This window comes from Zonotrichia leucophrys, chromosome 10, assembly GCF_028769735.1.
Source record: "Zonotrichia leucophrys gambelii isolate GWCS_2022_RI chromosome 10, RI_Zleu_2.0, whole genome shotgun sequence".
Classification (NCBI taxonomy): domain Eukaryota; kingdom Metazoa; phylum Chordata; class Aves; order Passeriformes; family Passerellidae; genus Zonotrichia; species Zonotrichia leucophrys.
In genome coordinates this window covers 11,199,474-11,223,258 of record NC_088180.1, presented here as the reverse complement: position 1 = coordinate 11,223,258, position 23,785 = coordinate 11,199,474, and the positions used below count along the sequence as shown (strand labels likewise).

The following is a 23,785-nucleotide window of genomic DNA, read 5'->3' as shown; positions in this document are numbered from 1 at the left end:
TACCTCATACTTCCATGCAATTCAAAAGCCAAGCAATCTGAGCAGTCAGTCTCCAGAGAAGCCTGAGTGGTGCCAAACCCACCTGACACTCACCTCAATACCTGAATCACTGCCCCAAGATCCCTAACTCAGCTTTGAGCATTTCCCAAGGGAGGAAGGAGCAGGGCCAGGAGGTGGGCAGCTGCAGGGACGGCCCTTCCCACAACAGCTGGTGATGAAAACCCTTTCTGAATTGTTCTCCACTCCTTGGAAACAGATTAAACTAACAGCCCACAGCCTCCAGAAGACAGATGAAGCATTTTAAGATTAAATCACTTCCAGAAAGCTGACTGAACTGTAAGTGGACAAAGCTAAAGGAAGATATTCATAACCAAGGTAGAATTCTGGGCTCTGTGTAGTACAGCACACAGGCACAGCAAAATGCATGACTTGAAATACCCTGGTCTGGTTACAATCTACCAGAGCACTGCATGAGAAAAGCATGAATCTCAGATGAGCTCAGGCCAAGCTAAAAGGAATCTTTTGATGAGCTATAAATACCCTCTTTCTCCTACTACCTTGCCTTTTTTGGTGCTTTAAACAAAGTTACCTAAGTCAGGCTAGATCATTTAGGTTAAAAGCATCTGGTTTTACCTGCACTGAAAACATACTCTGAATGCTGAAACCCATCATTAACTGTTTTCTTGCTTCATATTTTTTAAACAAATAGGCATTCCTGGAGCACTCCAACAAAGAGAATAAAGAAATTATAGAATTAATTAAATTCCTTGAAAACATACCACCATTATCCCAAGCTTCTAAGCATTAGGTTCCACTGTGCTCATAGGTATAACAAAGATCACATACATGGCTGGAAGGAAGTTTCAGGAAGGATTTGTTTCTAGGAAATGACTTTATGTTAATCACAGGGTATGAATGTAGTGGTGAATAAAATGTACTTTGTCAAAGAGAAAACATAAATCTCTGGGAATCAGTGTGCCCCACTGTCCAACACATTTCCATTAGGAACAAATAGATATAAACTAATCCTAGAAAAAAAACAAGTATTTAGATGATTACTACATATTTCTGTTTGTCACTTTTATGGAGTTTTCCTGTCCTGATTGCATTACAAAATAACCCTTTAAAATATACGGAACTCGGAATTCTTGGTTTAGGCTTCTGCAAGCATGGATCCCAAACTTCATGCTCAAATCACAAACACTGCTTAAAAGTAAGTAATAATGCATGGTGCCTGTTATTGTCTCATTTTTTGAAATAAGTGTAAAATCAAATCTTAAGTACTTCCAACTCAAAATAAATTCAGTAAGATGCTCGGGAGTCCAGGATCCTTTTGAAACTAGCATTTAAGACATTACAATCCACCTGGTGCAAAAAGATGATGAAAATTTTTATTTGGTGACATCAGCTGCATTTCTGAACAGTCTTTTTACTATTTTTTTAAATAAAAAACCATTTTTGATGTTTTTCCAAGCAGAAACCAAGAATACTGTTCAGCAACCAACAAGACATTAACTCCCAGAGAGCTGACATATTTACATTAGAGCTACACTTGATGTGGATGCAAATAATGTGGTTTTTTGAAAGGTGCAGTTATGGAGCCATGGTCTGTATCTCTGGAGGTGACACCACTGACCCCAGAAGAGCTGCTCAGATTTTTCCTGTGTCACATGGAGATGAGGAGATATTCCACAGCACAATGGATAACCTCTGGTGCAATGCAATTCCTGCTCAGTAGTACCTAGTGCTTGTCATCACAGGCTGACAAAACAGAGAGACACCAAGCATTTGGTGTATTTAACACATACATAACATAATTAGGCTTATTGGGGAGAAATTCCTCCCTCAAAAACTGTTCATTTATTGATTTCAGAGAAGTAATTGAGAACACAGGTTTGATCAGCTGGTTTCATGACAAGAAAAGAATTCACCAAATGTTTCCTTGTTCTGCAGAGTCCTGTTATAGAACATACCTGGGAAGTTTGACTTCAGGAGGAAGCTTCCCCATCCTAAATCAATTCCTTGACACTCCAGATGTGAAGAGTCACATGGACAGGGAAGTCTCTTGAGTGCTCACCTGTTTCTGTGCCTAGCAAGACAACCACCAGTGCCAAAGATCCATAACTATCTGTGTTTAGTTACTTTCCCTCCGTTGACAAAAGTGGCAAATGCCTTGCCCAGCTGTGGGCAGAATCCCCCCATTGTCCCGGTGGCAGGAAGGAGCAGGGCAGTGAGGCACAGAAAACCCTCTGCAGGTTCCTCCCTGTGCATGAAGGAGTTCCCAGGGAAGCTGCTCCTGCTCCCAGTGCAATAAAGAGCAAGTATGGTGCTGCCCAAAAGCTGCTTCTTTTCTGTGATTCATTTGTAGGTAGCACAACAACAAAACATTCATCTCAAAATGCAAGAAAAGCAACACCACGGTCCTCTGAGCATCTGTCAAAGGCAGAGCAGTGCACAAACCCACTGCTAAAGGCTGGCACATGATGCAAATCTCTGTGAGCAGAGAAAAAATTGACAAAAAGAAAAACATTTCAGTTCCTTTCAGTAACGTTTAACCTCCCTAAGTTCATGAACTCAGTTATCTAGCATTAGCCACTTGTAAAAATATTAGCTTCTGGTTTTCCTGTTTCTTCTGCTGGAGGATTAATTTCAGGGAACTTTCAGTCTTACTTTTGATTCTAATGCTCTTAAAACAACTACTAGAAAAGCCATGATGCAGTCCAAATCAAAAACAAAGCCAACACAATGAAACATTTTATTCAGACCCATTTTTGTGCTAATTACTTGGTTATTTTCCACCAAATCTTTCGCCAAACCCTAGCAGGCAGAAATACAGAGGGGCCATATTTGTTAAAAACCCAGAGTTGCATGTTGATCAATCTGCTGCCTGTTTGAGTGCCCAGAAACACAAACAAAGCACTTATTCTAACCAGCTACAAAGAAAAGCAGTCCTTGCTCAAACACCAACTGCAGGTTGCAAAACAATGCTCAGAGCATTTGTTCTAAATCTGTTATGTGCTACATCTCCAACCACATTTCCATTTTTGATTAGTCCAGCAGCTGTGCTTTCCTGGAACAAGACCAGATCATAAACCCAGGATGAAGCCCCACTGAACACAAGATAAAGGGAAAAGTGCCAGACACTCCACAGTGCTCTTCAAGTCTTTGCTATTGCTGCTGACTCCACTTGAAGGACAAATATATACTGGCAACAGGAGGCGGTATAAAACTTTAACAATAAGTAGTCCCTGCTTCACCTGTTAAATTCAACTCATTGCAAGCCAGGAAAAATATCTCTGACAAATGGAACCTGTAATAGTAGATGTTTGGTTTTTTTTTTCATTCTGGCTTTAATTCTACCAGCACACCCACACAAAAGTTGATGAATTTGCAGCAAGGGATCATTTGGTATCTTCTGTTAAGTGACAAACACCCAGGAACATGTACAGTGGGAGGGTGGAGAAGCACCTCTGGGGTATCAGCTCTTGGAGACCTGGCTATGAAGCCAGAAGCAATTCTCACTTCCCTCCCCACAACGGCTCTCAGTTGTTTTTACCTCTGCAATTTTAATTTTAGGTAAAAAATGTCTAAATCCTTGCAGATTTGCAAACAGATGTGCTGGTGGAAGTGGTTAAGGGAACATTTCACAATTCCTGTCCAGCTAGAGAGTGAACTAACAAAGGTGATGCCAAGCCACAGCTTCTTTAGAGAACCACCCTGGGTAGGAAGCCAGGAGCACTCTGTACTCAGTTACTGAGCTGCTGATGCATTCCTCAGGAGCTTTCCAGAAATCCCCCAAGAGCCACTCAATCTAGTACTTTTTCCTCATACAAAGCTGAAACAACAACTTCCTTCTGCAGAACTACTTAACAAAGTCCAAGAGTCCTGACCTGAACTGGTCAGGATCACTCCTTCACACATCCCCTCAACAGTTTTAAAGAAATATTATTTATTTCAATATAAATTCAGCTTTGTACTTTTTTAATATAAATAGTATATCTAGAAGTTATTGAGCTATATATGGAGCTGTTCTGAAGAGGGAGTTTTATTTCCATTTTTTTCTTTGAAAGAATGTGATAATATATTTTGGAAAAGCAAACAAACTGATGAGCAATTTTCAAATAGAAAGTATTTTTTACTTCTGTTTACATATCTCAGAGCTTTAGGTTTGTTTTTTTTTTCTATGATCCAGACCACATCTGGATAAAAAATTGTTCAAAGTTAAATTAATATTTTATCTCATTGCTTGGTATGGCAGCACCACTTACCATTGAAACCATCAGTTCTCTAGGCAAACTAGGCTTACGGATAAGAAAGTTGCCATAAATACTGCCTCAGCTTTACAAGAAAATATTGGAAACAATTGTCTTACAGAAGAACAAACTGTTTCTCATTGGTGGTGTGCAATGACTAAAAGAATTACATGGAAGCAAGACTTCTGTAGTCATTCACCCAACTTCATTTGGACCTCAGTCGCTTGTCAGAGGCTTCAACAGAAATCTGGTGCTGAGTTATGCAAGGATTATTGGTTCCACACACAATCCTCTGGAAGTTGTTGTGTGTGTTGTTTAAGAATGTACTGTACTTCAGATGCCTTATATTAGTTTAAATGGAAGGAATAGAAACCACCTCTATGTATTCTATTTCTCTTTACCAAGTAAACTTTCCAGTGTTCTCTAGGATTATCTCCAGGCTGGATATTAAAGATGGGAAAAGGAATCAAGACATCGAGGTCATGATCTTATCCATATTTTCCAAAGTTTGGATGAGTTCAGATACAAGGTTGTGTTTTTATCTTCTGCCTATGTATAAATACATAAAACACTCAGTCATACCAAGGTGTGCTGGTCCTTTCAGGGTGATTCTCACACTGCGACTCCCATGTGGTACAGCAATCACAGTTTCTTCCCCTAAAAACATCAAAGAACTGTTTTAGAAATTATCTTTCATCAGGGAATTTGTACATCACATAATTAGACTGAAAATGCTCAAATGTGTCTAAGAAAATATTTCACACCTTTCACAGTTTTTCTATTAAAAATAATATGTTATTTTATTAAGTACAGTGTACTGAGTCTGTTTGCTATGTCATGCAACTATTAAGACCTATAAATGGACTTGTAAATCTTGCTTTCTCTTGGTAAATAATTTGCTATTAACAATAACAACTGAAATGTCAGTAGTGTATTAGGAACATATTTACACTCTGTTGTCCTAGTTGTATTTTCTAATCACTGAATTGACATAAGGAATCTGCTAAGTAGTCCTTCCCCCTTACAAAAACCTGCAGCTGTTCAGTCTCATTTTGCCCACACCTCATTTCCTGCTGCAGGTCACAACTTTAATAAGTGGCAGGACTTACAGGAAATAAATCATCTACTTAACACTAACCCTTAACCAATTACAGACCAGTTAAGAGCAAATATATAATAGCTATAAGGTACATGTTATAAGGGTGTCTGCATCTAACTTACCATATAAGATCATTTCTTCCAGTAAGAGGCTCAGTTTAAAATGAACTATAAACCAAACCAGCCCCCAACAGGACATATCAATACAAAACAGCTTTTGGCTGCCTGAAAGGCCTCTCCATATATAAATGTGCAACACACTTACTTCAGTGCATTTTACAAAGGCAGAAAGTTATTACTTCTCATTTCAAATGTAGGAAATCTGTGATTTGCCCAAGCAAACCGAGTTACCGGTCAAACCAACACACTAGAGACCCTCATGCCAACACAAGCAGTGCTCTCAGGAAAGGGATATCCACAGGGATATCCACAAAAGGGAGAGAGCAGCATCCCAGGAGCCGTCACCCATTTCCATCGTGGCCCAACTGCATCCCTTCTGCAAGGCAGCCCCTGCCACACGTGCCCTGTGCAGCTGCACCCTGCACAAGATGCTCTGCTTGGTGATGAAACTAATGCACACTCAGTGGCTGCTGCAGAGGAAGTTCCTTTTTGCAGATTCAAAATGAAATGTGTGTTGAAAGTCAGTGATACACCGGCTCCAGAATTACCCATAAAATATTTAGAGGAAGAATAGTTGAGTTTGGTTTTAACTAAAAAAATAGTTTAAAAAGGTTTCTTTCCACTTCAAACTGGACCCCTTTATAGTAGATGCTAAATTATCAGCTTCTGGTTTACATCTCCTTAACATAAGTATGATTTCCTGCCAAATGTTCAGAATACTTCAAGCAAATATTGCAATTATTTTTTCTGAAATAAACACCTTCTTATGTTACAGTTTTTATATCGTCAATTTCTAGGAAGGACATTTAAATATAACAATTTATTTTGGATGTAATAAAATATGAGCTTTATTAATTTCATTCTTGTGTATTCCACCAGAGTGAAAAATACTACAGTAAAACAATAATACAACTAAGGAGTCCTGGAAAAAACATTAACTACCGAACCACTTAATATCTTTTTGCATCTTGGTTTTTCATCAGAGGAATTGCTAAAGATAGCCAGGAGGTAGTGGGTGTGTATATCTTTAAAGTAAGGAAACAACTACTGAATTCACATGTGCTCGACAGTATTTGAGAGAAAGCAGGTTTGAGGGGCCCATCTGTGCTTACTTGGTGGGGAATTGAATCCCATCCTGATAACAACCAAGGTCAGACATAGCACAAAACCTCCATAAAGTCAGATGATGGCCAGTTCAGAATGCATGACCCGCTGCTCTGAAGTGGAGCTGAGGGCAGCCCGTGCTGCAGGGCCACAGGCTGGCTTTGCAGATGTGCACAGATGTGCAGCACTGCTCCTTGGAGAGCAGCAGGGTCGATCTGCTGAGCTCCCTGCACCTCCCCACAGGCAGACCCTGCAGATCCCTTTCCAGGATGCCTCACATTCCTTTTGCAGTACTACAGACATTCCACCCTCACCCAAGCACTCTCTGATATGGTCCAAAAGTCTCATGGGGGTGCTAAATTTGGTGTTTCTCTGCGGCAGAGACAATATTAGCAGAAAGTGTTTTATTTGCATTAGGGATGGCTGAGCTCACCACCGCAGCAGCAGGCAGCCTCTGCAGCCCACAGACCTGTCAAGAAGTCTGACAGCAGGAGATTTTTGTAACCTGACTGAGATGATCATGACCTAGGGCGGTCTTTCCTTGAGATGAAGTAAATTACAGGAAAAAATAAATGTGAGATTTTTGGACTTCTGAACAGAGATGAGGGTTTGGAAAAAATGGGACAGAACTGACCACAAGGGTCAGTTCTTTCTCCTAAGGACAGCTTTGAAACAATAGTTAAGGTTGTCCAGATCTGCCTCCTAAAAATTATATATTCCAAAGGTTTCTGGTTCTCAGTTGAATGTAATTCATATTCTTAAAGAAACACAAGGCTCTGTAAACCCATTTAAAATGGTTATACTGTACAATTCCCATTAAATCAGTAGGGTCCACACTGCTAAAAGCAGTGAACTCTTACAAAAACATGAGGGGAAATTGCTACCCTGAAATCCATACCGAGAATTTTTGATTACATTTTTTTTCCCCCTTACAGTATTTCTTTGATAGTTAATTGCTGACCTTTGTCTACAGATGAAAACAAATTACCCCAAATCATCTGGAACATGCAGAAACACCAGACTCCAACATATGAGGTCAGATTAAGGCTCACCTTAAAAACTGAGAAGCAGGTGAGATATTGTCTCTCTATTCTAGCACTGCTTTCAGGACAGGCATTCCCAGCAGCACATGGAGCCATCTCCCTCCACTCTCACCCAGACACTCTCTCAGAAAATGTGTGCCCACAACACAGCACTTGCTGATTAAGCTCCTGGATTACTTTCACTTTAGATGTCAAAGTTTGATCCTGTTTCTATGGTGTTAATGTGGATTTAGATTTTGGATCTCAATGAGAGCAAGATCAGACTCCCTGCTATGGTAAGACTGGGAGCTAATCCCCAGGATCAAAATAAAGGAGCCACATTCCTAAACTCAATCCAATTCAGCAGGTTTTATTTATTTTTCCATGTGGGCCATGGTGGACCCATTTACTGTTTCACATATGGGCCAGTTGGGATTTTTCCCCTCTCTCCTCTTATAGCAGGCCAGAGGTTTATTTCAGGTCTATAAAATGTGTTTCTTTCTATGTATTTGCTCAGAACTTATTTGCTAGCTCCCTGGTTCTGATCGAAGACCTTTGTGCTCTCAAAATACAAGGAGGAACAACTACAGCACACAGCAACTAAAAATCTCAAAATATTTGGAACCTTATTGCAGTGGCTTCCCTCATCCACTCTGGCATCAGGCATAATTCCACAAGGCATTTCTGCTGGGCTTTGTGCTGACCTGCCTAATGAAAGCAAACCCAAATACATGCACTGGAGAAAACATAAAAGACATGTAGTAAACAGGCCCTCAAGAGAATGGATCTTAAGGAAATGCAGTACAAAACGAGTCATGAAATAGCCAATGTTCTTACTAAGAAATTTCTTCAAGACAAAAGGGACCATGAAAGTACAGAAGGAGGCTTCATACTATCTGTAACAGCCTCAAGTAAACCAACCAAAGTAAAGGGATGTCCAGACTGAACCAGCTGGTGCTGAAGACCCAGCATCCACACTGCAAAACTGCAGGTGCCTTGTTGGGACCAATTCTAGTCTGATTCCATGGACTGGATATCCTGTAGCTGCTGCAGAACACCAGGTGTTTTTCTGGGACACATCTTCTGGTTTAGCTTCATCCAAAAATTCCAATTTATGCTTTCCAAGACCACTCTGTGATTTGAACTGATGACCAGTATGTTAGGATCATGATGAAATTTGCTTCAAAAAACGTGCTCCTTTATCCATACTGGAACACTAATGCATTGGCATCCTATCCCTCCCCACACACAGCTTTCCTGCCAGACCAGTCCCAATTCCCTCTTCTGGCTCTACAGATAGTTGATTTTTCCCCTTCCTCTCCAAGTGTTTTTGACTCCATCTCCCACCCAGATTCCTTATCTAATCTCAGTCTTCTCTTCCTCTTTCCTTGACTCAGTGTGTCTGTACAGCCAGTCCCACATCCTCCACCCACCTTCTCACATCTGCCTTTCCTTCACTGCATGAACTAATGGCAAATATTCCTGTTTAGCTCATCTCATCTCTCCCTCTTCTCATGTGATCTCATAATTCCCTGTCATAAGTCTGAAGCTCAGGAGATTGGAAGCTCTCCAAAAAATCACTTCTGAATGCCTGAATGTGAGGTAGGAGGCATCACAGAGCTCATCCTGTGGCACCTGGTCCACACTGCAGTAAAGCAGAAAGCAAGAGCAACCTCAAGGAAAAAATTTAATAGCTTATTTCTGGAAGAGCAACATGTATTCTAAGGAGGCTCCACACATGCAATCTGTTTGCAGTCAGAACTTGTAACAAGCTAGAGAACACTTAAAAGGATAAGTTTTCAGAAATTTCAGCCGTTAACATCCAAGAAGATTCCACTGAAACTGAAGGAAAAGGTTGGGGATTTTTTGTAAAGGTTGTAGTAAAATATGTGTTGATGTTCACAGACATTGCAAAAGACTTATCCATGACCAGAAGATCATTGCCTGCCAAATTTCAAATCCCTGATCTGTGATCAAGTCCAACAATGGGGGGATTTTAAGACATATTAAATAAAAGGTTTCAAGAATGTTTTGACAGTGGGAAACAACATGTTTTTCTCTTCTGTGTCCTTGGAATATGCTGAGCTGTTTTGGCTGAATTTTCTCCAAAACACATAGCACCTGGCATGAGAAGTTACTGACACAACTGTCTAATTTTGGAAAATAATCCTTCATATAAAATGAAGTATCAGGCAACCTTGACAATTGGGGTTGCTAGCTCCATGTATATTTATTTCAAAGAGGGAAAAATAACGTGAGGCAAGAAGTTGTCACAAACTTGAGCTGGCTGATGACACAGAAGAGGGAGTTGTGCCAAAGGTCTCTGTTTAGATAAATGACCAAAGTGAAATTAGGTTTTTGGTTAAGCATGCCTGGGGATGATGGCATACATCATGTGAGAGGAAGGGACCAATGATATATTACAAAGTGCCATAGGAAATAAAGCACATGGCAAAAGGAAATTCAAGCAGTTACAAAGCCATCACCAGTGAAAGCTTTTATAAGAAGCTCTTCAGCAAAACCTCAAGAAAGGCAAATCTTGCAAGTATCTTGTAGTTTGGGAATCAAATAAAACCAGACTGGGACACCTTCAACTTCACCCCCTGCTGAACCAGCATCTTGTCTTCTGTGTTGGTATCAGGACCAGAACATTTTTCTACCATTTCTGCCAACAATGGTGCAGAAAGGAGATATGAGGGTCCAATCCTACCATTTTTCCATGTGCACAAAGCGCAGTAGAGTTAATGGGAGTTCCATGCATTTAGTACTAGAAACTTCAGGGCCCATGATATCTCATTTCCCAGTGGGATGGTACATTTTACAACCTATTACACTTTTTGTTTGAATATCGTTAGTCAAACCTTTAATCATTTTACCAGAACGTTAGAATCTGGCTTGCTGACAGAAGTTTAACTTACTTTGTCTTTCAGAGGCAATTAAGTGTTAGTGGAAAAAAATAAACTTTTGAAATAATTGTTCCTTTCATATTTGCAAAACAGTAAGCTCCCTTTTACTGCTGTTTAACTTTCTGATCAAAGACAATAATTTAATGTAAAAACATATAAAAAAGATAATAAAATAAAATTAGTCCTTCATGAGAAATCATTTGCTATCAATGCCTAAATTCCTTTGTTTTAAAATTAGATAAAAAATAATAAGCGCCTAAAAAAATAAGGGCTAAGATAACCAAGCACTTTATTTTCCCTTATGCCTCTTTTTCATACTGAAATCTTTGGCTCTTGCTTTTCTTCCAGTTTTTTAATTTGCTTCATTGAACAGTAAAATTTACATCCTGCTCACAGCCTTAAGCTCCCTCCTAAATACATTTCTGTCATGTGTCGATATTTTCTCAAGACTATTCTGAAAGCTTCCAAATGACTCTTTGGAAGATAATGTGCCTCCCTCCACTGACATTTTACCACAAAGAAAGGATGGCTTTATTTCCACATTTCATTCACACACAGGACGATTATATGGAACTCATTGCATAGTGCTGAACAACTTGACCCAAAATATATTTTGGCACCATCACAATAACCAAGAAAAACATCAAGTTCTGAATTTAGTATCATGTGGACTGTTTTGCTTATGCCAGTGGTAATTCATTCATATCATCCAGCCTACTGCAGTGCAAGATAAACCCAAAACTTGGCAAAACTGACATCTTTCCTCAGAATAGTCTTTCTTGGTCTTTAATTTTAAAGGGCTCTTAAGGAGACACTGAGTTATAACAGAGGAAACAATGAACTATAGGCATTCTTCAGAACCTTCAAGGCAATGGGAGAGCTTCCACCAAGTGATGTCAGCTCCAGTCAGCTCTTACCTGAGCCAGAGCACCACAAGTGAAATTAATATTTTCTGTCATAAAATGACAGTTTCAAAGCCAGATCCCTTTTACCACTTTGTTTTTACTGTACTTCCATCCTAAGCAGCAATTAAATGTGAAACTTTTTATTTCACTTATCCTGAGCTATCCAATCACAGTCACCAATCCAAAAAGTGTATTTGGGCTGCCTTAGAACCAGCTATGGTGTCCCCAGGGATCATCCTTCCCCAGGAGAATCTCTGGTGCTGTAAAGCTGGAATAAACAACACAAACATCTTCAATTCCAGCTGACCTTCCCATCAGAAAGGGAAAACTTTGCCCGCATATCAAAATATTCAGACACTTCAGATTCCAGCAAAAGGTCTAATTCCAATACCCTTCTTCTTCTATATTTTGTATTTTATATTTTCAATGTTACTGAGACCTACAGAGTTACTGCCAGTAAGGTGCTCATTATTTGGAGAAAGAATGGTGGAATTTGAGCCAAACACACAAAAAAGAGATGGAAGTATTAGTCCCTTTCACTTTGTGCTTTTTGTACCATACAAGTAGTAACTTGTCCCTGAAGTTCAACTGTCATAGGACATCACAAAAAAAACCACCAAAAAAAATTAAAAATCAAAGATAATTTGAAAACCAGGGACTTACAAGCACAGGCCACTATTTCCATAAAACCATCTATAAGATGTTTCCATGGATTGCTGCAGCATCACATATACTGCAACATGAGGATACCCTCTAAAATAAGATGTGCATCTTGATGGTTATTCCTGATAGAATGAATTGAGTAGCTCTATTAAAAAAAATGAATATCTCAAATTCTTTCCTAGCTGTATCCTAATGTGTGGTATCCCTCATGGAATTTCAGCAGACTAATCTAGCACAGACTTCAGAATAAGTAGCTTTGCAAAACTGCAAACAAGTATCTGGCTAAGATGTCACTGCAATATACATGCTGATATACAAGAGGAAAACACAGTGAAGGATAAATCACCACAGGATCAATTTGCAACCTACTTTTTTCTGGTGAGACGTGTGCCTTAGCCTGTCCCCTCACCAGCCTGCACGTGGAGCCATCTCCTGCACAGATCCCACAGTTGTCTTCCTTGGCGTTGCTCCCGAGTTGCCGATCGCAGCCCACTGCCTGCCAACATCAACAGCACAGTCACAAGGAGGGCAGAGCTGCAGCAGACATGCTCAGGTTTCTGGAATTTTATTTATTATGTTATCCTTTTGATTTTATGAGTTGGCCTCATTCTATCAAAGCATATCTTGCCATTTAGGATTTTAAAAGCATGCTGTCATTTCCATGATTTTAATGATGAACCACAACAACTGATACATGAAGCTATTCAAGCATAGGAAATACATGAATCTGTTTCCCACTACTTATGTGAATGAATAATTGAGCATTATTCTTTCCAAGACAAGGCATAGCTAAGTTATTTACAATTTGGTTTTCATCACCTGTTTAATTATGTCTGAGAAAGGATAAATGCAATTAAATAATCCAAGTTAAAAATTTAAAGGGCACTCAGCCCTCATCTTCATAGACAGAGAGTTGAGGGCAGTACTAACATTCTAGTGTCTGGGCCATCCAGAATTTAACTGGCACTTGTGTAGATCTATTTGCCATTTACATCAATATCAATTACATACACATTTGTTAACCAGCTTTTAAAAAACTTGGACGATTCACTTCTCACCTTTGGATTTTTTTCTGGATTATGAATATAAGACCCATTCTATAAAACTTTCCAAAGATTATTATAAAAACACCCAAACTTAAACACTGCCAAAAATTCAAAAAGCAATTTTAAAAAAAACCCTGTCAACTGAAAACCCTCCAAATTATAATGAAAACATTTTTCCAGGTTTTTCTTTTTCTGCATATCAGTCAACTCCACAAGAAAGATGAGAATGGAAAGAGAAGGCATAGACAAAAATTGACTAAAAGCAGCTTCCTGATGAATGGAAGATAAATATTTGGCCTCACCTATCTTACTCTTAACCATTGCATAGAAGAGTCTTTCAGGGAGTACCAAGTGTTGAACAATGTGGTAAAAAGCTGATCTCCAGCTTTAAGTTTTCTCAAGTCAGCCTACCTGGCTCTTACATTCACATACCCCTGAGAAGGGCAGCTAATTTGTCATGGGTGTGTCTATATTTAACAAAAATCCAGACTGACAAACGGTTCGAAAACCCTCTGGAAACTCAGAGTTAAAAGCAGTGCTAGAACTCTGAAAGTGGCCAGCACACGCCTCTTCCTATATAAAAATGCTTGGAAGGGGCAGTGTCAGCTGCCAAGATCCTGGATCTGTGCTGTGCCAGAGCTGACACACGATCCCCTTGGAGAGGTGAGGATCCAGTCCACACGTAAGAGGCAGGGCTGAGTCAACACACACACACACAGACACACAAATCACACACATCCACTGCCAAACACGGAGAAATGCAATCTCAAAGTCTCACATGTCTGTGGAAAAGAAAACAAAGCAGCCCCACCTCCCCCTTCAGCCCCTCTCCCTTATTTCCCCAATTCCTTTCAACCTGAATTCCCATTAGAGGAGGGCATTAATGGGGACAGTTTGCAGTCCTTTCCTTGAGAGACCTGCAAGGAAGGCATCTTCTCCCCAAGGGCTTCAGATTTTCCAGAGAAACCTACATTAGCAGCAGGAAATTATTTTATTCCTGCAATTGAAGGAGTCCTTAATTCTAGCCCAGCAAGGAATTAATTTTAAAAATAAATAAGGCACTTAACACTAACAGTAAATCATTTGGGTTTTAACAAAAACTTAGTTGTAAAAATAAAGCAAATATACACGTGTGAACTCAGACCATCTCAGAACAGGTGCTTATTTACCACACATGAGGCATGTGGGAACACTGTGCTGTAATTTAGGCATGGATTACAGATTAAAGGATTTGCACCTGAAGTTGTCTTTAGAATTAGCTCTGGGCTCATTATTGACACCCAGAAAAACATAAAAAGGTTGTAAGCAAATGACTATAAACAAGTCTATCTTCACATTTTATAAACAATTAACATTGAGAAATGAATGAAAACATCGTTTAAGGAACTGACTGGGCCACTCCATGAATCAGAAAGCAGATGAAACTTTATGGGATATAATAGTAATGTGCTCCACAGACACATTTGCCTCAGCATTGACAACTCTTTCAGTTCCCAGCTCCACAACAGAATTTCTTTTCTGACCCTTGAAAATTCCTGTGCTTTTCCATTCCAATCCATGGAAGAGATCTAACTGCAGAACCTCAGCTGACAGAGCTGTTGCAAGAATTAATCTCCTAAAGTTTGTGATGCATGCAGATGGTGCAGTGATGGAGACCATACCAGAGACTGAGAGAGTCTATATTTCTCTTTGGAAGACTTTTAAAGTTATCACTGTTTGGAAGACTTTTGAAGTTATTACTGTTCTCCACTGATCCTCCTGCCCTTATAAAGATACTAGTAGAACATGGAGGTAAGTTGCAAGTTAATCTTTCCACAGATATCTCTAATACATCTCTGTTTCATACTGAAATCTCCTTTTCTATACATTAAAAACCATTTATTCACTCATCAATTAATTTCAAAGGAAAAAATAAGCTGCATATTGCAACACCCTGTGTGGAAAAGTGCTATTTTTCTTAGTTTAAGCTCTTGTATATTTGCAGGCTACAGATGCTGCAGGTCTTTAGTGGGAGGAGGGCACTGAGCAAGCAGAGCAGGACCAGCCCATTAGAGCCCAACATGACAATAACAAACATCCAGCCTAGGCTCTTCCACAGAGCCCCTGTGAAAACAAACTCCCACTGGGTGTAACAAAAATCACACAACTGTGCAAACACAAGGCATTATTGTGTCCTACACAGAATGTACAAAAAGATAATCAGCACAGCAGCATGCTTTGGAGGGCTGTTTCATATAGTATTATTGCTTATTTTTTAATAATACAGAAATGCCACAGAAATAAAACAGGAGTGCTACTTGCAAGGGACCTGGATGTGGGAAAAGGTTTACAGCTCCCCTGACAGCAAAGGTGGTGTGTTCAGCTAGAGGCATTCACCCTCTGCAGATTTCCTTCCCAGATCATGTTTGCATCAGCTGTTACAAATATGAATAGCAACCAATGATATCTGGGAACACAATTTAGAAAACAACTCAAATTATAATCACAATTTCGACTTGGAGTGAGCATAGAATCCCATATTTTGTTTAACATGAGGGACCCAAAAATGTCACAGGTTTTTTAAGAGACAAGCCACAAATTTAGAGCTAATTCAAGAAGGAATCTTAATGAATGAACACTGGGTTGGGACATATTTCAAACCTCAGAGTCTAGACCCCGCCTTTTTTATCTGTTTGCAACCCTTGATCAGGTATATCTCAGGTGAGCTGAACAGCCACAGATCTCACCAGAAGAGGAAGCTGTAAGGTACAGGCTTGGAAACAGGTTCTCAAAAGCATATGGCATTGTGACACAAAATATTATGAATGTAAGGTATTCTTATTTCAGCCAATAACTACTGAAGAGGAAAAAAAAGTGTTCGATGAAACATTTTGATGACAGTAAATTTGGTTATTTGCAAATAAAGCTGCAACAAGGACAAGAAAATGATAAATGGCAGTAGCCTTCCTCCATCTCAGCCAGCCAGAGAGGCTGATGATTTTCACAATTACGGCATTTTGTGGGGTTGATTTACCCCACATTGCTTGCTGTTTACAGAGCAAAGGGATCAGCTGTAAATATTACAGGCAGACTGGGAAAACATCTGCAGGCTTTTAGGGCATAGTCAGAAATAATATTAGGTGATTTTAACATAGGCTGAATAAATGAAACAAGTGATAACACAAACTGTGTAACGGAAGGGTTGGGATCCAGTGAATTTAAGAAATTTGTAATCATAAATATCATCATCCCAAAAAATGATACAGGTACTGTAATGACCAGGTTGTAATTGAGCTCCTCAGACAGCAGAGAGAGTATTCACCAATATGTAACAAAACAAACAGCAAGTAGAAATTCAATATAAGAAGAGTATTGGGGAAACAAGCAGTTTGTGAATTTATAAAATTGTCCATGGTGGGGTACAAATGAATTTGGATATGGCAGGTTTATTTTCAGAAACAGGCCTCCAATCCATTAATATTTTTGGACAGAACATGAATAAGTTACTTGTCTGTTCTCACAAAGGGGGGAAAAAAAAGAAAGATTAAAAAGAACTATATAGTTTACAGAATTATGTATACTTTTCTCACAAGCAGCTCAGATAGAAAGCATCTGGTTAAGCAGTGAACAAAACCCCTCATCTGTTCCAACAAACCTTAGCATGGCAGTGCTGTTGTGAAAGACAATCCTGAAGGGTGTTAAATACTTTGGAGCATGCTTAGAATAGCTCATGCAGGTTCAGAAAGGCAAAGGAAGAGCAAAAGGTCAGGGTATAAAATACAGCAATATGGATGAAAGAGAAGAATGAAATCACTGCTGATATGTTAAACGTGACTACGGAACATTAAAAATATTTTTGCAAATGTGAATCCAAAAATCACTCAGAAGCTCATGTAAAGCTGTTTCTTTAGGTCATATTCAATTAGAAGTGTTTCAGCTGAGGAATTGGACTTAAACAAAGAAATTAATGTAGCATGTTAATTTTGATTTGTGAAGGTCCAAGAATAATCTGTTAAATTCAAAAGGCTTCCTTTGTTAAGATGTTTATAATTAAGTATGATAAGAAAATTGACAGGACTGCAAGATGACAGAATTTTAACTGAAATTCCAATACAGTAAAAAAGCACCATAGTGAAAAACAAGGCAAATCCCATCGACACCCTCCCTCCATCCTTTCAGAGACTTCTCTTAATAATTAAAAATATAAACATGGACTAGAATTGGACTAGAAGTGCAGAATCTGATACAGAATTAAGTTTCAAAATTTCAACATTTGTTTGTTATATACCATTGCTTCAGCCATCCTAAATTCAATTTCAATTATTCAAGTTTTCTGGAATGTCAATGACTCAAGATTATATACTTCAAATAAATAAGCTGAGGATAAACATAGGCTTTACAAAATAAAAATATTTATTTCAGAGATGAGTAAAACCAGACACCTCTGTATAACAAGCATCATGTAAGTGTTAAGTGTCAATATTAGTATCAAAAGCATGAAATCATATCCAGCCATATAGATAATTATAAATAATATTTCTCTTTCAATATGAGCTTTCCCCCTTCTAGGGCCCTCTGGAGCCAAAGATCCAGGTATAGCCAGAAAAAACAAATATTCTGAGTTCTCCTTATAGAAGCAGCCACAAAAGAATAAATCACTGCAATTTTTATTTGTGATAGATACATAAATTCTATGAAACATTAAAACTGAAGCTGCACTAGTGCCATTATTTTTCTATCTACCATGTCTTAGACTAAGCTCTTTAGCAGACATGGCATTTAAATATTCAGCAATGTATTTGTTAAATACTATATAATTTCCTACCTTGACTAAGAAATTTATTATTGATTCAGACTTTAATTTATCAGTTATTCCATTAAAAATATTAGGCAAGCTTCTATTTTGTAGCGCTCTGTTTGCTTGAGGGACTGGCAGTCTGGTTTCAGGGAGTAATGCCCTTTATTAATGTGATTTGATTTAACAGTATGAAAACAGAAAATCAATTCAATTTTATCTCAATATGACATAATTACCATCCCTCTACAGCTGCTGAGCAAACCCCCCAGGTGTCAGGAAAACCCAGTTGCAGGCTACTCGGGGTACATTTCTATTCATGTGCTGCCAGAGGCCTGGCTCTTCCAAAGGATGCACAGAATGTGTACTCCAGGAACAACCTGCAAGTGGAATTTCAGCTCCAACATACAGATGGCATTTACTGAAAATCAGCTGAAGCAGAAAACCCAGCAAATCATTTATGGGGAAGTGCCCAATGTGCTTAAAATGCCAAAGAGGTGCTGTACTTCTGCTGAGCATGGAACTGCACTGCAGAATGCACAACTGGAGACAATAATTGCAATTCTCACAAGAATGTGATAGAGCTGCTGCACAGGAGATCCTTCCCTTCAAGGGCTAAACTGTCTGTAATTATCTCAGTACATGTTGTCCAGTGGTTCTTATTTTAAAACTGGCCAGCAGCAGATCTGAAGGGTGGCAAAGGCTTTGTGTCCCAGGTGCAAGTGCCTTCCACTGCCTTTAAAATTTGTTGGGATTTGCAAAATATAGTGTGAAAATAAACTATTACACCAAGTATATCCAACTTAGTGATGTGACTGCCCAGCCACCAGGATAGCAGTATTTGGACTTCTAGAAACCAAATTATTTATTTCAGGCTTACAAGAGATGAGAACTAAGATAAAAATAGAAGAACATTACATACTTCTAAAGGTTAACAGCATTGCCCAAAATACAAGATAACCTCCAAATTACTTCTGACAAAAATGCCTTTTCCAAGTTTTTGACTTGACTAAGAAATGACATGTTTTATTTCAGCATTTACTAGTAAAAAAAAAAACAGTGAAAAACCCTTACATGCTCAAAAAGACAAATCTCTTTTGCAGTTTATTAGAATCATTCAGTAGGGAAAATTAAAGTCCTTTGGGTCTTGCTCAGAGAAAATAGAGATTTCTATTTCCAGAAACACAGACACTCAAAAAATCCTAAACTCATAGAAATTAAGGTTGTGTTTCATGGCGCAGTTGCATGTGCTATGACAGTACACAGATCTCATTGCATCAATGTCAGATATTTGCTGCATCTTCCCCTGCTCTACTTGTCTCTGCACAGAATCCAGCACAGGCAGATGTCAGGACTGACTGCATGCACACAACAAATAACTAATTTTAAATATGGCTATGGGAATTCATTGTAATAAAAATGAATTTAAAAACTGTCATGTGAAAACCCTGCTCTCCCTTGGTCAATATTTTCCACGTCTCTTTGCCCTGCTGTAAAACCTTGCTGTCATTCAAAGCCCGTTTATTCATGGACTTTGCAATCTCTGCTCTCATCCTTCATTTCATGATAGCTTCAGCCTGCACTTTATTCCTACACAGATAAAATATGTCCCCAGAGAGAACATAAAGAAAAAAGCTCCCACTGTCTCTTTCCCATGCTCATCATCCACAAGTAATTGATTCTGACAAGCAGAGGGAGAGATACCAGAACATCCCTCCAATTAAGCAACTTATTTTTTTTTAATTTACTTTAAAAGTAGTGTGGAATCTTAGCTTTCAAGCAGTGCTTTCAAGCCCTAGTTTATCCTCACTGAGGATTTATCTTGGTCTAAAGTCTGATGGCTTTATCTGAGTCATGATTTTCTTCTCCCATGGTCCTGTCTCACAACTCTTCAGTTATGTCTGAGCTAACAAAGGCCTGATTGTGGCACTGGTTCCCACATCTCTGGAATCAAACCAGCCCAGGACAGTAGCAGCCCAGACAGGCTGACACAGGCTTCAGCATGTGCTAATTAACAGAATAAAGCCCCTCCAGGCTCAGGACAACAGGGAACTCCCCAGCCCATGAAGCTGCAGTCCCAGCTGCCAAGGTGAACGGGAGGAGGAAAACTTCCTCTGATTGAGGATTTTCAGTTCCTCACAGGTAAGAAATCAGGCAGCAAAGTGTCTCAAAATGCAAACCTCAGAATGGAGGTGCAAAATAAGTCAGAATGATGGGCGCGAGGAGCCGCTCTACGATGTTCAAATTCCCGAGCCATCCATACAGAGGAAAAGAATGTAAAGCAATAAAAAAGCCCCCAGAAAATAAAAAAATACAGTGCATAAAATTCACTGCATACTAAAGGGCTCCTAAAAGGACTTTCCACATATTTCTGCTGACATTTTATATCTGAAGGCAAGAGGCTAAAGAGTGTTCCACAACTCTGTAAATCCACTTCCATCAAATAAAACAAAGTGCTTCCAAAACCTTTAACTCTTACTACAGGATCTGTCACATGCTAGAGGAGCTGAAAGATTATAGGACCACCCAGCAGGAGCAAGTACCCTTTCCCACATGGTCTTCATATAAAAAAACACACATACACACAGCCAGAGGATAGGACACAAACTCCCAGTGAGCTTCTTGTTGGTGAGAACGCTTTCAAACAAGAAATCAGTATATGAAATCAAATTACTTTGCTCCTTTTCTGGCTGGGTTCAGCCAAATCTGCCTTGCTTGGTGAAGTTGGCCCTGGGGGATTTGAAGGTTACTAAGGCTCTACTTCAAGATGACACCCAAATCACGAGTTTTTCTGCTATCACTGCTCCCATGATTTAGGTCCTTGCTAGGCTGGGAAGTAAAGTCACATCTGCACTCAGCTCACTAAAACAAAACAAAACAAAACTTGGCAGTGAATCACTTATGACCAAAGAGGTACAGATAAGACACTGGAGATCAGAAAAACCCACTACTCATCTGACAAGAAAGGATAAACTTCCACAGCAAGAAATCCCTATGGAGAGCATTCTCCATAAGAAACAGTAGGAAAGAGAATAAGGTAAGACCTGAAAAGAAACACCAGTTTCTAGCAGAAGTGGGAAACTGCAAAAGAAAACCAAGTGATCCCAAAAAATTCTTCAGTGTCTGAGAGGATCCCATTATTACCTGCAGTGTCTGTGAACATTCTGTTATTAGTTATTTATAAAAGTCAAACACTGAGTTGCCAACAATGCCATCACAAGGGAGTCACCACACCAAGGTGGGCAGGGACGTTCAGAGGGGGAGGAGCAGCCCTTGAAGGGTGGCTCCATGGTCTGGGCAGTGCCAAGAGCTTCCACAGATGAGAACCCAGCCCCCTGAGGCTTGGTAGGGTGACGCTGACAGGGCACCAGGACGCGGCAGCCCCTGCTTAGCTCAGCCCCATCCTCCAGTGGGGCTTGTGGAGAGCCACCAGCATCTCCCTGAGCTGCAGCTGCAGCCCCCACTCCCACTTTTATGGCCCCTGTCACACGTGTGCAGTCACACGAAGTTTTTCACATGAGCTCTGAGAGCCAGAACGTTTTGTTGGATCTCCCTGAGTTACTGCCAGTCTTTCTGGGCAGGGTCCAGCTCTGGTGCAGCAACACACAGACAGAGCACAGGGATCTACACAGGAGTTCCTTCATGCTTCAAATTCACTTTACTCAGTGCATTTGCTAATTAGTGGTACCCAGGAAATAATGTCAGGTTTAGTATAACAGCTGGCCTGACACAGAGCTACCTCAAAATCCATTCTTCCTATGAATCACTCAAAGGCTAAAAAGAAGGAAAAGGCAACACAGACCTTTTTTTAATATAATTTTTAAATATTAAAAAAAAATCAAGAGTAAGTATTAATTTTGGGGAAAAAATGGTGTTTTTTAGACAGCTATTCAGGAATTAACTACTCAGACTAACATGTGTTAGAAACATGTCTGCAGTAACACAGGATGGAAAGGAAACTTTCCTTTCTGAGTCTCTGCACACCAAACCTCCTGTGCATCTTGGGCAGTCCTGAAACTTATTTACAGGCAAAAAAAAATAAAAATGTATCTGCAGGAACCAAAAGAGAAAGTACACAAAACAAACAGTTTGAGAAAGCAACTCTCAGGATAAAAGAAGTCAAGGTTCAGAAGAAATTAATAAGCTGCTGTAATTTTAAGTTTAAAACACAAACAAAGCTTATTAAAAAAAAAATGAAGTGCAAGAGCCTTCCAAGAGCTTACAGAAACTGTTTTCAATGAAAACTCTGACAGATATTTACATGCAGCATAGAAGTGCTTTGGTGGTGAGTGATACCTGCTCGCCATAGGATGACATGAGACAGAGGAGAGCTGGCATGGCAGACGTGGATGGTGCTCCCCTTGACATGTGGGATGTGTTCTGATGTCAGCTAAATTTATGCCATATGCTACAAGGCACAGTGTAGTGTCTGCCTTTTTTGGAACACAAACAACTTGCTGACACTAAATGGAAAGTTCACTGCAGGATTTACATCATCCTTGACCTAATTGTGACAGCCTAGGACAGAACTACTCAGGCTGCTCCTCAGGACTCCAGATTTTTTGGGTGATGCGTGTATTTGTTGTCCAAACATATTACTCCATATTAGGAAAATTATCACTGTAACCATTTCAGGTGCTGGCACAAGTAACACCCCATTCTGCATTCTGGTAGAAAAAAAGCAGGTCTGCACAAATTAAAAACAAAACCCAAGAAGAGGCAGGGCCCCAAAGCAGGAGGAGTAACTGGGTAAATGTTGCCCACATATGTGTCTGACATGCAGATGTTTTTAAATGTCTCCACCCACAGCCAGATGGGCACAGCAGGAACACATTATATGAAAAAATGTTTTGGGAGTTATGCAGAGAGTAGAAAAAAACATCAGAAGTGTGAAAATCCTGGCAGTGAAGTTTTGACCTGTCCCCATTTAACACAACAGGCCCAGATATTTGGGTTGATAACAGAAGCAGGACAGTAATAAACTAAGACATGATCAAATGGTTTGACTGAGTTAAGCCTCAAGCCACCCCAAAATATCTTAGTAATTTTCCCAATAAACCTTTCCCTGCTCCACCACCTTTATATTTCACCTCCTGTAAAGCCTCACACCTCCTATTCAGAGTGCAGCTTTGTCACCTCACAGTTTTCTTTGATAGAGCTTATTTAGCCTGATTTGCTTGATGAGGGAAGTGCAAAGGATCAGAACTGAAGCTGGAGAACAAGAATTGACCATCTTTGTAAATTCAAATGCTGCCAAGGTGAGAGCTTGAGCAAGAGGCAGAATTAGTGATGCACCCACCTTAGCAGGAGCCAGAACACAGACAAAAGTGAAAAAGGAGGGGAAGTTGAGTCAACTTCGAGACAATAAATGATCAAAACCAGCACCAGTCTCCTTTACAGAAAGTCTTTGGTGCTCCCAGGCACAGAAGTGAAGATCCCCACACCGGCAGTGTGATGTGCTCATTTAGATGAGTTAGCTGTAAAAACACTTGCCAAGCAATTTGCTGGTTGTGCCAATTACATGTCAGAACCCACCAGACAGATCTTACAGCAACAATTGAGGAGAATCACGACTGTGCTGTCTCTCTTAAGAGCAGTTAACTAAATAACCATGTTTTTCTGGGAAAGATTAGGCGTCAATTTGTTTTCTTTTCCTGCTCAAACAGGAGTAGCACAAAGCTCTGTGTTGTTTTCTGAGGAAGACCTCACCTCCCACAGCCCCTTTCCCAAGTAAGAAACATTTCACTCTTCCCCCAAAACAGGAAAAGGTTATTTAAATGAATCTTCATTTAATTTAACTGAATCTACTTCATTTCTTTCTCAATAAAATTATCCAACACTAAATTATCAAATATATACTTTAAAAAGCAAAAAATTTCAATTTGTGCAAAAAT

The 23,785-nt window shown here is 39.6% G+C and overlaps 1 protein-coding gene across 5 annotated transcripts in view; it reads right to left on the bottom strand.

Moving 5' to 3' along the window:
• ADAMTSL3 (ADAMTS like 3) overlaps positions 1–23,785 on the bottom strand; it is a 174,702-nt gene that overhangs the window by 60,249 nt on the left and 90,668 nt on the right. For all 5 annotated transcript variants that reach the window (XM_064722091.1, XM_064722092.1, XM_064722088.1 and 2 more), the window contains 2 exons: positions 12,441–12,567; positions 4,836–4,910 (listed from right to left, as the gene is read on the bottom strand). In XM_064722091.1, the coding sequence (XP_064578161.1) occupies positions 4,836–4,910; positions 12,441–12,567 (202 nt within the window). The remainder of the gene's footprint in view (positions 1–4,835; positions 4,911–12,440; positions 12,568–23,785) is intronic.